The sequence below is a fragment of the Xenopus tropicalis genome, chromosome 8, assembly GCF_000004195.4.
Source record: "Xenopus tropicalis strain Nigerian chromosome 8, UCB_Xtro_10.0, whole genome shotgun sequence".
Lineage (NCBI taxonomy): Eukaryota > Metazoa > Chordata > Amphibia > Anura > Pipidae > Xenopus > Xenopus tropicalis.
Genome location: NC_030684.2, coordinates 29,185,885 through 29,203,705, shown reverse-complemented (window position 1 = coordinate 29,203,705; position 17,821 = coordinate 29,185,885). Strand labels below are relative to the sequence as shown.

At 37.9% G+C, this 17,821-nt stretch overlaps 1 protein-coding gene across 3 annotated transcripts in view; it reads left to right on the top strand.

The window, feature by feature from the left end:
• Positions 1-17,821, top strand: part of nek6 (NIMA-related kinase 6) — a 135,699-nt gene that overhangs the window by 95,978 nt on the left and 21,900 nt on the right. For all 3 annotated transcript variants that reach the window (NM_001006699.1, XM_012953020.3, XM_012953021.3), the window contains 4 exons: positions 1,754-1,894; positions 9,468-9,530; positions 16,306-16,416; positions 17,498-17,606. In NM_001006699.1, the coding sequence (NP_001006700.1) occupies positions 1,754-1,894; positions 9,468-9,530; positions 16,306-16,416; positions 17,498-17,606 (424 nt within the window). The remainder of the gene's footprint in view (positions 1-1,753; positions 1,895-9,467; positions 9,531-16,305; positions 16,417-17,497; positions 17,607-17,821) is intronic.

The following is a 17,821-nucleotide window of genomic DNA, read 5'->3' as shown; positions in this document are numbered from 1 at the left end:
AGAGACATTTTCATCCAGCAGATGTGCCTCACCCAAGAGCGATAACAGTGTTGTTTCAGACCTGCGGGTGAAGCAGGGCATTGTCACTGGTCATAAGGATCTTTATCACCATGTCAGTTATATGTGACCTCCAGACATGTCAGGCAGACCTTACTGACTTTTGATTGCTAGAACCAAGTTTAGATATGGTTTACAGTAAGATAGAATCTGTAGGTTGCGCTACCAATTAGGGGAATAGATGTAGACCAGGGTGATGCTTTAGTCAGCTTCACTCTGCACTGATGGATGGCAAATAGTTGCACCTTCGATAAAAAAACAACAGCCGAACAATGACGCTGGAATGGAAGAGCCTCCATGCAGAATAATGCTGGGAAGTGTGAATGACTGATAGGAGATGAGAAATGCAGTTAGGATTGTGTCCTTTACATGTGTCATGATGATCGCAACATGATTTGGGTTGTACTTGCTATGACTAGGAAGAAACAGTGGGTCTTAAAGAGTCTTAGGCATTCGATGCTTCCATACAGAGGCTGCCATAACAGGGCATTACATGCCTTGATCATGTCTGTCTGCTTCATGCTTCTTCCCACTGCCTGATAAGGTTCTACAGCTTTAAATCTTATTCATGATTACCACCTCTATTTCAGTTCATCTGCTCCTCTGGCATCAATCTTTATTATTTTGACGTTTCTTTCTGTTAGATAAAGCTGTATTAATAAGCCCAAAAATGTAATGAAATAAAATATATATTTTTTTAATTTAAAATAATTTTTAATATTATTGCTACTTTAAGCACTATCTGTCTGCCCCTTGCTATTCTGTGTACTGCTGGTTCTAAGCACTGAAAGAAATAAATACTAGTGATGTGTGGGTTTACCTACGAGTCGGGGCGGTTTCAGGCTGACTGACACAATATCTGCAGATCACGGACGGGTTCGGGCTGAGCTCTTCCCTTCACCCTTACTGCCCATGACCTTACTGTGCCCAGATTCTGCATCAGTAGCCTCTATTTATAGGCACATGACTGCCCCAAACCGTGTGGGCACGGGTCTATAAATACAGCTGGATTGCCAGTCAGGTTTGGGTGTGGGTTGGGAGCTGGTGGGTTGGGTGCGAATTGACTTTATGTTAACCCGCACTTCACTAATAGATACTGTATACAAACACAGGTATGGGATCCCTTATCCAGAAACCCATTATCCAGAAAGCTCCGAATTACAGAAAGCCTGTCTCCCATAGACTCCATTTTAATCAAACAATTCAGAATTTTAAAACTGATTTCCTTTTTCTCTGTAATAATAAAACAGTACCTTGTACTTGATCCCAACTAAGATATAAATAATTCTTATTGGAGGCAAAACATATATATTGGGTTTAATTAAATTAGACTTAAGTTATGGAGATCCAAATTACGAAAAGACCCCTTATCCGGAATACTCTTGGTCCCGAGCATTCTGGATAATGGATCCAATACCTGTACATACCTGTTTTGTGCGTGGCTGCTATTATGCTGGAATTCTGGGGAAACCTTTGCATACACAGTGTAAATGTCATTTCAAAATATTTCATTTGGATATGCCTGAAATAGGGGTGCCAAACCAGCTGCCCTGTATCAAGTATAAGTGCCATGCCTTATCACTGACAGACTTTTGGAAGAGAGCTGGGAGTAATAATTTAGCAACAGGTTAAAAAGTCCATGGAACTATTCATAGTTCACATACAGGACTTATTGTTTTATTTCTCTTTTTTACAGAGACACATGACTTCCTATCCCTACCGGTGCAATTTGGCAGACTTCAAGATAGAGAAGAAGATCGGACGGGGGCAATTCAGTGAGGTCTACAGAGCCACCTGCCACTTGGACAGAAAGCCTGTGGCCCTGAAAAAAGTTCAGGTACTTAAAGCTTGGAAACACTGGGCCTTTTCCATCCTCACACAAGGCCGCGCAATCCCACTGACCTCTGTCTGCTCCTGTGCCTGCACTTACAGGCACTGCATTGGCCTGGCTTCAGATATACAGAGTGGATTTTGGCAGAAAAATGCATTTTCCGCAACAAAATTTAGCTCCGTGTGTCTGCACACAGTCTAAAATAGTGGAAGAAACTGTAATTTTAAGCAACTTTCTAATTGAAAACAAAAAATAATAGTTTAAAGTTTGTAAATTGCAGTTGAAACATAATGTTACAGGAGTCAGGTCTCCTCTAGTCAGAGGCAAAATTAGTTTTGGGTGGTGGACCCTATAAACTTGGCAAGAATTATGCAGGCAGTGGCGACTAATCAACTGTGCAGGGAAATATACAGAGAGATAAGGTTTAATAGTGAGATATATGTGTGTATGTGAGACACAAATATTCAATACAAATAACACAGGCCATGCTTATTGCTTTATTTTCAATTCATGCTTTCCAAGGAATCCATGGATAAACTTCAACCTGTTCCTAAATGAAGGGTATGTTTTAATATTCATGTATATATTTATATATATATGAGAAATGATACAATACTTGCATGGCTTTATGAGGCAATACCTTTTAAACAAGGCCTTATTATTCATAAATGGCTTTATTCTTTACTATTTTGAAGTCACATACAATTATTCTTTTTTTTGTTTATGATACAAGCAAATTTAATGGAATTTGCTTGTTTTTAGTTTTCTTGCTCTTTGCTCTGTTCATGGCCACATTATGCCTGAATTTATGAATTATAATGGGCCTCTCTTGTAGAAAATGTAAAAGATAAAACAAAAATACATTATATGAGGACACCACCATCTGCACTGCAGGGATAGGGTCATGCATAATGCTTCTACATTTACATACTTTAGCACAGGCACACTTTCTGTACACAATGCTGCAAGAACCACACCATTTATTACAAAAGCACAATATTTTCATAATAAGGTCTGTTGAGGTCTTTTGCAGAGGCCTGTAGCTGCAGAGGCTCCATCTGCCCCATTGTTAATCCACCCTGTGGCCATGTCCCTAAACCAGTCGGGTCATTAAACATAACTTCAACCGGCAGGATAACTTTGGGGTAATTTTTCCTTTTGCCTAATAGTAATTCTCCTCCTGAATCAGTGCATGTGTATTGCATTAGAAATGATCTTTACATTATCTATGGATGTTTGCAGTTTATCCCTGCAATGGATGAGTTCAATTTTTAAACAGTTTTAATAGGGGGTTTCAAATCATCTTTTGTTAGATATGGTAGGATCTTGGTAGTTACACTTCATACACAACTTTTGCATATGTTGCCGGTCATTTAGAAATGTGCTAAATGTAGAAGATGTAGTGCAAATATTCCTAGTACCAAAAAATTTGAATACATAACCTAAAATTCTAAAAAAGCGCATTGCTTTTAAATCAGTTTAATCTGCCAAGGTTCCAGGTACCTGGTATTACAGGTAGGGAATCCGTTATCCAGACTGCTCCAAATTAAGGAAGGCCATCTCCCATAGACTGCATTTTTATCAAATAATTCAAAATTTTAAAAGTGCTTCTGAGGAAATGGCGGGAGGCCACGAAACGCGTTAAGCGCTAGGTCCTCTGGGGATGTACTTGTGCCTTTTACTCAATATGGAATAAAAGGTTGTTTTTTATCTTGGTGGTGCTCCGCTACTCATTTTTCTTATAGCACTTTATATTATGGCAGTGTTCTCTTATAGAGACATTAAATTATGGGGTTCAATAAATTACTCCAAAGTGGAGTAATTTATTGAACTTAATTTGACCTGGGGCACAAGGTATCTGAAGTGAGGAGCATACACTGAAAATTGCACTTATTTATATTTGTAAAAATGGGGGAATGGGGAACAGCTAAACAAATGTATATAGTGAATAATGTACCCCCTGTTGTAAAAAATAGGGATATTATAGGTTACCAAGGAGTTTCATGACCACATACAAGAACCAGTTGAAGGCTTGGTGCTTTTATACAGGTCATGGAACTCCAAGGTGACTTCTAATATATTATATTATATTATATCCTCATATTTTACAACAGGTGGTGCATAATTAATTATAATACACACAAGATTGTTGGACTGCACGGTGAATAAAGAGAAGATATGCAACCTGATGTGCTGATCCTTATTATATATGTATTTACATGTTTTGACCTAGCATACAGTACTGACACACAATTTGACTAAATATATATATATATACATTTTTTTATGTATATATAAGTAATCCCTAAAGAACTGCCAGAAAAATGACATGTATTAACAAATCCAAACTTGCTCTCTAGATATGGTGCAGAATTATTTTAAAGTCCAGGCATGGGATTCATTATCCAGAAACCCGTTATCCAAAATGATCTGAACTAAGAGAAGGTCATCTCTCACAGACTCCCATTTTAATCCAAATTTTTTCTAAAAATTATTTCTGGCTTTAAAACAGAAAGATTACAATGACAAAGAAAGGTCATGGAAAGAAAAAAGCAAGGAAAGGGTGCCTTGTTTGCAAGCAAATAATTACAATAATACAAGATACAAACATGTGACTGTCAGTCCTCTTTTCCTCTTCCCCATAAGTTGTACCGAACATTTCAAATAAATGGAGCTGTTACCAAGTACTTCTTGATGACCACAGTCCATCTGCTAATCCCATATGAGTAGTTTACAAGCTGTTTTCACCTCTCTGTAATGCATGTAAAAATCTGATCACATTTACCAGGAGCCTGCAGACAGCTTTTAAACCAGAACTCCCATCAGCTTTTTATAAAGTGGCTTTTCAAAGTGTAAGGATGATTTAAATGGAAACCGTATCCGTTTTATATAGTGAGGGCAGTTTTACAGAAGGCCACATTGTGTATGGCTCCTGCTGCCGTATGGGAGGGTCTGGTCAATAAGAGCCAATTCTTATGCTTAATGCTGTCTGTCTATGCACTTTTCTTTATTGAAGAAATAATATAAATTAATAGATTACTAGGGAAAGCAAATTCTGTGGTGTAATGGAGAGGAAAGGATGATTTAAAAGGAAATTTTAACTAAATTTAGTAAGAGATTGGAACTACTGTTTATTAATGTTAATGCTGAGCCATTAAACATTTACTACTCGGTAAAAAATACAAAAAAATTCAGTACGTTTCCAATTTATCAGTGTTTCAAAATCGTTAGCCCCCTATGGTTAAGCGCTGCAGAACAGAACTCTGCACCCAGTAGTACAGGTATGGGATCCCTTATCTGGAAGCCAGTTATCCATAATGTTCCGAATTGCGGAAAGGACATCTCCCATAGACTCCATTATAAGGAAATAAGTCTAATTTTTAAAAATGATTTCCTTTTTCTCTGTAGTTATAGTACCTTTTAATTGATCCCAACTAACATATAGTTGATCCTTATTGGGGGCAAAACAAGCCTATAGGGTTTATTTCAATGATTTTTAGCAGACTTAAGTTATGGAAATAATAAATAAATTACAGAAAGATCCCTTATCCGGAATACCCCAGGTCCCAGGCATTATGGATAACAGGTCCCATACCTGTACAAAATATTTGACTGGACAAAGGTGATTAATATAAAGCATTGAAAAGACTACCAGTTATATGGAGGGGTGCTTATAGGGGTGGTTTGCGTTTACATTAATGTTTAGTATGTAATGGAATATCCTATTCATAGCATCTTTGCAATTGGTCTTAATTTTTTATAGTTTTTCAATTATTTGCTCATTTCCTCTGCTACACCTCATTTACCGTGGTAAAAATATTGCTACTGAGCTTACCATTTTATTATTTATCTTTCTATTCATTCCCATTTCTATTCATATTCCAGTCTCTAATTAAACCCACTGCCAGATTGCCAAGGTAAACAAGACCCTAGTAACCAGATAGGAGCTGCAATTCCAAACTGGAGAGCTGCTATACAAAAAGTTAAATAATTAAAAAACAAACAAACATACACAGAATAAAAAATAAAAACCAATTGCAAATTGTCTCAGAAAGTTAATTTAAAGGTGATGTCACACAGGGCACTTTTTTGCCCGCCTGGAAATCTCTGCTCCCGGGGCCCTAAAGCAGTCAAACATATATGGAAACACTGATATGATTTTTTTATAAAGCGCCAGTGCCAGAAAATTTTCCAGAAGGCTCTAAAAATGAAACTGCTGAAATGAAAAATATAAGTTATAGGTAAATCTTAAGATTATAGATAATTATAGAAGCTGCCCAGCAACAAAATCCATTCATGAATGAAGAGCATTCTGCAAATTACAGGTATCGGACCCCTTATCCGGAAAGCCATTATCCAGAAAGTTCCGAATTACGGAAAGGCCATCTCCCATAGACTCCATTTAAATCAAACAATTCACATTTTTAAAAATGATTCCCTTTTTCTCTGTAATAATAAAACAGTACCTGTACTTGATCCCAACTAAGATATAATTACCCCTTATTGGGGGCAGAACAGCCCTATTGGGTTTATTTCATGGTTAAATGATTCCCTTTTCTCTGTAATAATAAAACAGTACCTTGTACTTGATCCCAACTAAGATATAATTAATCCTTATTGGAGCCAAAACAGTCCTATTGGGTTTAATCACTGTTTAAATAATTTTATTTGCAGACTTAAGGTAGGAGATCCGAATTACGGAAAGACCCCTTATCCGGAAAACCCCAGGTCCCAAACATTCTGGATAATGGGTCCCCATACCTGTATCAGGGGAGCAGATTATCTTCTCTTCCTTATTATCTACTGTTATGGAAGAACTTAAACCATCCACAGTTATCCTATTTGCAAAACTACTGGACATTAAAGGGCATAAGATTCATTAACAAATTTTCAACATTTACCCAAGTGCAAAACTAAGAAAATTGGGGAAAATGATGACAGTTTAGATATTTCCAACTGCCCAATGTCTTCCAGATGCAGTTTGCATACCTGCAATTGAACTATGTAAATCCACGATCTCCGTCACCAAACTGCCCTAGATAGGGTAACAGCTACAGAAAATTCACAAGGGAATATCTGCCAGATGCTAAGTACTACAAATCCTAGAGCGCTTTTGCCTTAACTGATGCATTCCAGGATTTTTTTCCTAGGTTTACTTGATGAAATAGAATCAGAATACTGATCAGTACTATTCTTTTTATATGCAAAAAAGTTGGTTATAATGAGATGGATGAGCTCCTGACTCCCAGCAGTTGAAGCCTGGCTCACCCTGGCTAACACATCTGTGTCTTTAATCAAGCTAACCTATGAATCCAGGGGTTGCCCCGAGAAATTTCATAAAATCTGGTCAACCTCATTAGATAGCAACCCAACTGTAGACAGCTCATGAATACTAATTATGAGATTGCCATAGAACATGGGTGACCCCAAGGCTGGGAGAACAAAACAATGTACTATGTGTAGTTCTTGGTGACTTGCATCTCTTGTATCTGTGGGGAACTGTAATAAACATCGTAAGCACTGTGTAAAACGGTGTTTTTGCGAATGTTTAGTGCTGTTCACAATGTAATACTGTTTACTAAACATTTATTACATTGAGAATATTTGACACATATTTAACAATGAGAATATTTCACACCTCCTTGAATTGTAAGGCAAAAATAGGTTAAGACGCTTTATTACATACACTACACACTTGTGCAAACTAAAAAGTTTGCAATCGCAAACCTACTGTCGCAAGACATACAAAGGGTTCCGAAAATTAGCTAAAAGCTAAAATTTTGTCCCATTGCGACCAGTTTTTCTGTTAGAGACATTACATTCCCCCATAAGTATCTTAATACATCACCGCAGAAGTAATGCTAATTGTACTTACATTAAAATGAGTCAATGCAAAGAAAAATAAATAAATTGGCACCTTTTCTAATTGCATAACAGATTATAAGGCTTATGTCCTACTTGTCCTTTTCTACAACAGCGAGAACAACACCACCTCTGATCACCCACTCCTGTATGCCACTGGCTTGGCAATCACCTGTTGCGGCACACACGAGTTGGATACTATAGAGGTCACTGACTGCCATCACTTGGATGGTATCAGGAGCCATTTTTTTTACACTGGCCTAAATAATTTGGCTTCCTGTCAGTACAGGTATGAGACCTGCGGCCTTCCAAATAAGGGATTTTTTTCGTACAGAGAAAAAGGAAATCATTTGTAAAACGAATTGATTAAAATGGATTTTATGGAGATGGCTGTCCCATAATTTGGAGCATTCTGGATAACGAATCCCATGCCTGTTAATGAGTTGATTTCTGTGTTCATTATCAAAATCACTAATTATTGGTTTAAATTCCTGAAGTCTGTAAAGATAAGAAAAGGTAAAAGTATCATATACATTTCCATTTAATCTATTTTCCTAATGTATGCACAATAAATTAGCGATGTGTAGATGTGTGCTTTTCTTTTCTGCTTTTATGTTTTTCTCTTATCTCCTCCCACTTTTCTTGTGTATACAGATTACTAGGCTTTGTGAGAACAAAGGCATTTCAGATCACTGAGTGAGAATTGCATATAGGGAAGAAAGTAGACAACCACTTGCTTATCAAAAAAGCGGTTCTCATGGCTGGAAAAGACTAATCATACTTATCATTTTTAGGCACTTAAGGGCCGTGAGATTAGTTGCCGAAATGCCATCCCACCAGCTAGAATGTAAAACGGCGGTGGGATGGCATAAGCGGCACATCGATTTGCCAAAATCGACGAAGTTGCATTGAGAGGAAACTTCAGCGATTTCGGCGCCACGTATGCCATCCCACCGGCGATTTACATTCTAGCCGGTGGGATGGCATTTTGGGGAGATTAGTCGCCTGTGACAAGGGAGATTTGTTGTGCGGCGACTAATCTCCCTGTCTGCCACGGCCCTAAGTGGGCACAGAATTGAACTAATAAAAATACCATACATGCTAGCTCCCAGCTGTAATGCTGTGTATTAAACAGGGTCCCCTCTCTGGCAGGTACAAGTTTGTGTGTAGTCTACTAACCAGTGCCGATCTTTGTGCTATATGTTAGAATTCCGGGAAGCAATTTTACATTGTTAGTAAAAAAACGATTGAACTTAATTTGGTGTTCATTTATTGCAAGTAATATTGCCCAAAGCTACTTTATGCAGAACCATGACTAAACACCACACTCGTCCAGTTCTTTATACTTTATCCACTTGCTTACTTACCAGACCCCCCAAAGATTTGCTTCTTCTGTCTACCCCTGGTTCTGGCCCAGAGAATCTAAAGTATCTAATGGAGATAAATCTAAAGCCACTAAGTTGATCTAACTTAATTTAGACTGTATATATTGACCTGGATGATGGTTTTTTATAGTATGAAGAAACATCACTGTATGCATTGTGATTATGGAGACCCGCCATAAACAGCATGGGGGACCCATTTTTTGGTCTCAAACCCTTTCTTACAGCATTTTTTTCATTTCTTCTTTTTCTTATTCAGTTTGAGATTAAAATCTGTTCGAGTATAATAACTATTTTTTGTGTGTGTTTGTAATTTTATTTTTTTCCTCACACAGATATTTGAAATGATGGATGCCAAAGCTAGACAAGACTGTATTAAAGAAATTGATCTCTTAAAGGTAAGGTATCCAAATAAAAACTGTATGTTTGGTAGAACAACAGCTTTTGAGTCAAAGATAAATATATAAATTGTATTATCAGCAGCACACTGGTAAATTTAGCTAGCCAATGTGGTAATATTTTCAGCCAAAGTGGCCTGACCTTGATGTGTGTGAAGAGCCAAAATAAACACATTTACATTTGGATAGAATATGTAGAATAAATTCTGACAGAGATACTAAGCCCTTGTCTCCAGCTATCTATTTGTACAGCTAATAGATTAGCATCGTTCCTATGCATTTATAGACTACTTTGGGTTTCCAAACTAAAGGAGCACTGTCATTGTTGAGTTAATTACTGGTGTCCTTCAAACCAAAGCAGATCTGTCGATTAGCCTCTATCTGCATTGACGTCCATGTCATGCTTCCTATACTCTACATTAGGAGTTTTCACTCAAACACTGACCCTTTATGGTGCTGCAAGTCTTGAGTTTTGCATTACAGAGCAGATAGTGAAAACCATCATATTATTGCTGTCTGCATATCATATCCCTGCTCACAAACAGTTCCCTAATTAATCATGAATTTTTGCATTCCACCAAGCCAAAATGAGTCCATAATTCAGATATACCAGTATTCCAGAAACCGGTGCCTTTTGTTTTTAGCATAGCTGTACATCTTTTTTTTCCCCCAAAACACATGTATCATTGCCTTGTATGTTTCGTATTTCAAATCCGCTTACTTTGTTATCCTTAATATCCTGGGGCATGCATGCTTGAGAAAGAGCACGCTGTGACACTCGCATAAATATTTAGATGGGCAGAAAATCACTGGCTGCTACATTTTTACATTGTATTTTATGTTATATAAGGGACCCAGCTAGGTCAGATAACATGGCAGGCAAGTGTTATCTTTGAAGCTCATTCAGACAGTAAGCCAATTCTCCTGCAATAATGAGCACTGCCCCAAAGAAATTGGTGGTTTTGGGTTAATTATGACCAAACAAAATCAGTCTTGCACCAAAATACCCAGCATGCATGAGACCTTATGCCAGGGATCCCCAACCTTTTTTCCCCGTGAGCCACATTCAAATGTAAAACGACTTGGGGGGCAACACAAGCATAAAACATGTTCCTGGGGTATCAAATAAGGGCTGTAATTGGCTATTTCTTAGCCCTATATTGACTGGCAGCCTACAGGAGGCTCTGATTGGCAATACATCTGTTTTTTATGCAACCAAAACTTGCCCCAAGCCAGGAATTAAAAAATAAGCACCTGCTTTGAGGCCACTGGGAGCAACATCCAAGGGGTTGGGGAGCAACATGTTACTCACGAGCCACTGGTTGGGATCATTGCCTTATGCTATATACTCTTTGAAATCACTGCAGGGTTGTATAAGTTCTGTAGGGTTAATCTTCTATTTATTTTTCATGAAAGACAAACTGTATTCATCCGTTCATACATGGGTATTACTGTAGAAGAGGACCTGGAAGTGCAGAGGGCCTAGTGACATGGAAGCTTGTTATATAGGTGTAATAAAAAAAAAATCTGTATAGGCAGAGCTCACCCTCAGAATTGTTCCCCCCTTAAGTGGAAATTCAGCTTGTGTCAAATAAACTTTTATCTTTTAACCTGGGGAAATCCTCCAGTAACTGAATTTCCCTGACAGATTCTCAAAGGGATGTAGGCTGTTTAAAATAATCATTATAGGATAAGTAAACCTTTAATGGCTGTAAAATCAATGAAAGTGCTATTCTAATCACTTTTGCAATTTTAATTCATTGTTTTTTTTTCAAGATTCAAAGCTTTTAAGGGGAATATGTATTGTTAATATGAATGAATTTTGTTACAATAGCGCCACCTGCTGATCAGTTTCTGACCTTGATGTAGTTGAGGAAATCTGTCAGGCAAAAGAAAGAGGTCTGCTCTGATGTTCTTCTAGTTAGAAAAAACATAAGAAACCTCATATGACTTTTTGTACATTTTTCCTAATCAGAAGAACTTCAGAGCAGCCCTATTTCCTTCACCTGACAACTTCCTCGACTACGTCACAGTCAGACACTGACCAGCAGGTGGTGCTGTTCATATTAACAGTATGCATTCCCCTTAATATCTTTGAAAAAAAAATAATGATTATAAATTGCAAAAGTGGAAGTGCTTAGAGCAGCAATTTCATTCATTTTATATTCACTTATTTTAAAGGTTTACTTATTCTTTAAACTGAAAGAAAAATGTGTGTATTTCATATAAAAATAGAGAAACATTCTTTATTGGATATATGCACACATAACAGATTGAGTAAATGCCTAAGCTGATATAGACTGGCCCATGTGTAGAGAACCTGAGATATATCCTGCAGATTTCAAGCTGTTTGAGAAGGTACTAGTTGGAAGATGAATACTTCTCGCTGGAGGCTTCCTACCATTGCTTCCTGCTGCTTCATCCTCTTTCAATTGCCTATAAGAGATCTTCAAAGTGCTCCCCTACAGATCTGTGGCACAAGAAAGCGCCCTTCATGCCATCTTACCTGTTGAGTGATATGTGAGCGCTGAGACACTCAGAAGGCTCTCCCTGCTGGTAGCTTCAGATAAAAACTTTACATGGCGTTCAGAAAGAAAAGCACATTGGGCAAGGAGATGGGGGGGGGGGGGGGGGGTTGGTTCGGAAGTGAGCTTCAGAAATAGTATAGTTTAAGGAGTAGTAGAAGAATAGATGTAAGTGACACATGAGAAATCTTTTTTAGGTCTGATGGAAAAAAGCCGAACCAAATTTTTATTCTTCGTTTTTCTATGTGTTGAATTTATCAGATAGTTTATTAAGTTTATTTTGCACCAATGTTCAGTTCCAGTTCATATAACATTGGTCTGATGGACTAGAAGAACAAGACTGGCTACATCTAACTCCCTAAATCTAGCTATTCCAGTCTGTATCTTATAGGAGATCATCTAGCACTGGTACTTTTGTGTGCCTTGCAGAGCCACCTATGGCTGTAATTGTGCTGCTGGCTGATTGGTAGAGACACACACTAGGGAAATGATGGAGGCACCTCCTGGTTAAATACCCCTCTAAGGACATGAAATGCCTAGTGGCAGTAAAACACTGGTATTTAAGAGTCTTAAAAACCTTATGAGGTTGTGAAGCTGTTCAGTACCCCTGCATATAAATGGAGTCTCCTCTTCCCTTACTCCCACCCCATGAACTCTTTACATAACCTGCAGTTAATGGATGAACCTAAATGGTAACATAGTAAGTTAGGTAGCTAACATGTACGGGCCCAACAAGGTCAGTCTTTCTAAAGCTCTACAAGCTGAACCACCAACCCATCTCCCCTTTAGCAGGCTAAAGGCCAACTTAATATTGCAGCAAATATATTCCTTTCTTACAAGAGAAGTCTGTTTGGCTTCCCTTGTGATTAGATTACTAGCCTGGGTGGCCAAATGATTGCAGTCACATTTTACCATGTTGTGGGTGCAGTTAGCTCTAATAGATCATTTTCAATTGATAAATAATTTTATGTGCCCTTGCTGAAAATTGCATTTTGTTTTTTTCTGGTCAACAGCTGGCACCAACAAAAGTCTAGATATCAGTTCCCACATACAGTTGTGCACAAATGGCAGCAATGTCCCTTTTGGTGTTTTAATGAAAGATATTTTTCCCTTCTTTATAGAACATTTCTGTGATTGTATTGTTCTCAGTACCCTAATGGATAAGAACATTTTATCCCGAATCTGTGTTTTTTTAACCCTAATAGCGCCAAAGGAGATGTGCCTACCAGCATGCACACTTCTCCAATCTGTCTGGCTGCAAACATATTTGACATAACAGAATAGACTTCTCTAAATCTTCCTAATATTTCCTGGGTAATGATCTTGCAGAAAGACGTTTTGTGGCCTGTGGGCATTGCTTTGCTGAATATATATATTTTTGAAACATTTCGCACTTGAAATTTGCAAGTATGCTCAAAGCCCGGCTCCCTGCGGAGAGAAAAAATGCCGGTTAAACACTCAAATCACAGCATCAAAGAGCTTGAAATCTGGTGAGTCAGTCTGAGCAGTCACATTGCGTTGTGAATGAGCAGCCAGTGCATCCGTTCCACTGCCTGTAGGGCATTCCTTTCTAATGTGTACGCGTTTATAAATTATGTCTGATACAAACCCTGAGCACACAGGAGTCAGCTTCCAAGCAGCTCAACAAATCAAATGGAACATTAATGAAAGTTCTGAGTGCGATCCCGAGAAAGTATTTACCTTGATACGGGGTCAGCAGTTTGCTGTAACCGTGCAGGTGGAAAGTGCCCTCTCTGTGGCTTTGCCTCACAATAGTTTAAGGTCTGATGTTTTTCATACACAATCTGCATGCGTTTGAGGGAGCGAAAGCAGCTTTGGTGGGTCTGTCAGCATCTCCTCTTAATGCCGGAAAGGTAATAACTTGCCGAATCAATACTCTCAGCCCAGCTCCTGGTAATTGATAGGTCCCATGCTGGTTCCCTTTTGTTCGTACAAAGGCAGTTTTCTTTTTTTTCCTGATGTACAAAGTTGCCTTTAATCATGGTTTTTTTTTTTTTTGCTTTCCCAGAGAAGTCCCTGCAAACACCGTAGAAAAGGCAGTGCTTAAAAGAGTTTGTTACAGTAGCTGTTTATAAATATAATAGCATTTACTTAGCCTTAGACTTAGCATTTATTTACCTTATTTTGTGAAAGAATGTTGTACAGGTATGGGATCCCTTATCCGGAAACCCATTACCCAGAAAGTTCTGAATTACAGAAAGCCCATCTCCCATAGACTCCATTTAAAGCAAATAATTCTATTTTTTAAAAATGATTTCCTTTTTCTCTGTAATAATAAAACAGTACCTGTACTCGATCCCAACTAAGATATAATTACCCCTTATTGGGGGCAGAACAGCCCTATTGGGTTTATTTAATGGTTAAATGATTCCCTTTTCTCTGTAATAATAAAACAGTACCTTGTACTCGATCCCAACTAAGATATAATTACCCCTTATTGGGGGCAGAACAGCCCTATTGGGTTTATTTAATGGTTAAATGATTCCCTTTTCTCTGTAATAATAAAACAGTACCTGTACTTGATCCCAACTAAGATATAATTACCCCTTATTGGGGCAGAACAGCCCTATTGGGTTTATTTAATGGTTAAATGATTCCCTTTTCTCTATAATAATAAAACAGTACCTGTACTTGATCCCAACTAAGATATAATTACCCCTTATTGGGGGCAGAACAGCCCTATTGGGTTTATTTAATGGTTAAATGATTCCCTTTTCTCTGTAATAATAAAACAGTACCTGTACTTGATCCCAGCTAAGATATAATTAATCCTTATTGGAAGCAAAACAATCCTATTGGGTTTATTCAATATTTAAATGATTTTTAGCATACTTAAGTTATGGAGATCCAAATTATGGAAAGATCCCTTATCTGGAAAACCCCAGGTCCCAAGCATTCTGGATAACGGGTCCCATACCTATAAATGTTATTTTTCCCTTTATTCAATAGTTTTTATGTGTACTTGGCAAAAGCAGCACTTTCTTTTTCTTTTTGTTCCACAAAGACACGATTTGAGAAACTATTGAGAAAAAATCAGAATAGTGTAGCAGGGTTGGTGGGTGCCATCTTTCTCCACTTGATATGCTCTTCCAGATGATTGCTGACCATAGCCAAGTCCAGATAGGACTGTACCCATGGCCATAACTGGTCAGTACTAGGGGCCTGCCATGGTGTGGTTATATATAAATACCTAATGGTTTTCTCCTCTGTGTTAACCAAAAAACAAGTATATCTGATACAAAGGTTCCTAGCTGGGGGTTTCCAATTTCTGGGGAATGCTTAATTCAGTTGATGTTGTTTAAGGGTGTGATGAGACCCCCCTAGTCACAATTGCAAATGCTTTTGTGGTTATTTATTAAGGCAGTGATCCCCAACCAGTGGCTCAGGGGCAACATGTTGCTCACCAACCCCTTGGATGTTGCTCTCAGAACCCCCAAACCTGGTAGTTATTTTTGAATCCCTGACTTGGGGGCAAGTTTTCGTTGAATAAAAACAAGATTTACTACCAAATAAAGCCCCTTGTAAGCTGATAGTGTGCATAGAGGCTACCTAATAGCCAATCACAGCCCTTATTTGGCACCTCCATGAACTTTCATGACGCTTCTGTTGCTCTCCAAGTCTTTTTACATCTGAGTGTTGGGGACCCCTGTTTTAAGGAAACCCTGAAGGTTTGTTATTTTAGTTATATTTTATATATCTGTGGCATTGGTATGAGCTAAGTGGTGGCTATTTATTATGCTGATTTATCAACATTCAAAATTGTTTTGAAATTTCAATTTCTTTGTGCTTAAACTCCTGAATTCGAATTACAGTTTCCAAAACTTAAATTCAAAATGTAAGCGATTTCTTTTCAATTCAGGTTTTTAAAATTTGTCTAGGAGGTGGTAGACCAATTGATAATGATGAGCAGCATATGAATTCAGCACATTCAAGTTTTATTTAAGTTTTAATCGATCAAGTTTTTTTTTAGATTTAAGTTTTTTACTAAAAATATTAGCGCACATGTAAGTTTAGTAAGTTTTCTTCTTTCTTTCTTAAAAAAATTGAAATGTGATAAATATAGGTGCCAATGTGTTTTACTGAAACGAATGGGACATTGTGGGAAAATATGGGCCGTTTCTCTACGAACACTGGCAGACAGTAGTTTCTATTTGCCATAGCCCTTGAAGTCTATTAACAGAATAATGTGTTGTTTATTAATTTTTTTTTTTATAATCTTTTGTTGACAGCAACTGAACCATCCAAATGTGATCAAGTATTTGGATTCCTTTATTGAAGACAATGAGTTGAACATTGTTCTGGAGCTTGCAGATGCCGGAGACCTCTCCCAGATGATTAAAGTAAGAAGTGTCACCACATTACAGACAAAGTTACCTAAAAACACAGCTACTTAAGAAGCAAAGTGCAAATATTCCTTGTGTATCTATGGAGGTGGGAGATCATATGCTAACTTATTTTGGAAAGTGCTGTGGATAAAATAACTGTAGTTGGGAAACAACTGTCTTTGGCTGTGCAGAAATTGGTCATAGCTTCAGATGGTTCCTTTTGGCTAAGCTAATAGATAATAGGCATGAACAATTGAAAAGCTAAACTTTGATAAATTCAGAAATATTAGAAAAAATAAAAAAGCTTCGCCAAACAAATGGATCTTTGCCCCATTTAGCTACCCGTGTGCTAGGCCAAATTGGGCTTATCTTATTGGCCATCAAGCCAGTGATCAGATCATATTTTTAACCTCCTTACTTTTTTGCATAAATAACAAAAATCATAATTGTTTCTATCATTACATTATAGAACATACTGCAAGCAGTTAACGATAGTTTTGCTCAACTATTTTATTAAAATAAAAATAATGAACAGGAGGATCTGCTTGAGGCTAAAGCTCCATTTGTTCCAGTTTGTGGGTCTGAGGGCTAAATATGTTGTGCAAGGTAATTAAGACTAGATGCTCATTAGAATCCACATGTCAGACCTAGTTTTGTTACTCACATCTGAAGGAGAAACTCACTCCAAAATAGTGTGCAAAATACCCAGCCTGCATTTGAGCAGCAAAGAGTTTGTAGTCTATTAAATGGGGGTGTCCGTATTTTTGACGAGGTTGTCAAATGTGCAAATCTTTCACCAATATTTCCCCCTTGAGTTGAGAGACAGGCGTTTGAATCACATTGATGGGATGCAGGGGGTCAGGATGAGAACCACATGAACACGTTGATGCACTTCTCACCCTGATGGGATTTTTAAACCTGTCCGATCAACATCTGGCCTATTTTCTGCCAGATATACATGCATGTGTTGGCCACCTTTAATCGCATGCTTTGTCTGTAATCTTGCTGTTAACCTTAACTTGTGCCTGTCTGGATCCTTTCATTATTCTTGCTTTCTGTTTCTCAACCCAAATATCATTTTGTGTCTCTGTTCCAGTACTTTAAAAAGCAGAAGAGGTTAATTCCAGAGAGGACAGTGTGGAAATACTTTGTGCAGTTATGCAGCGCTGTGGAACACATGCATTCCCGTAGAATCATGCACAGAGGTAAGCCAAGCTCATGTAAACATTTACCTAAAGTTAAAGGAGCATTAACCAGGCCCAGACTGAGATCCAAAATAGGTCCCGGCACCGTACACAGACAGCCAGACAGCTGTCAAATAGTGACTGTCTAAGGCAGGGATCCCCAACCTTTTATACACGTGAGCCACAATTAAATGTAAAAAGTGTTGGGGAGCAACACAAGCGTGAATAAAGTTCCT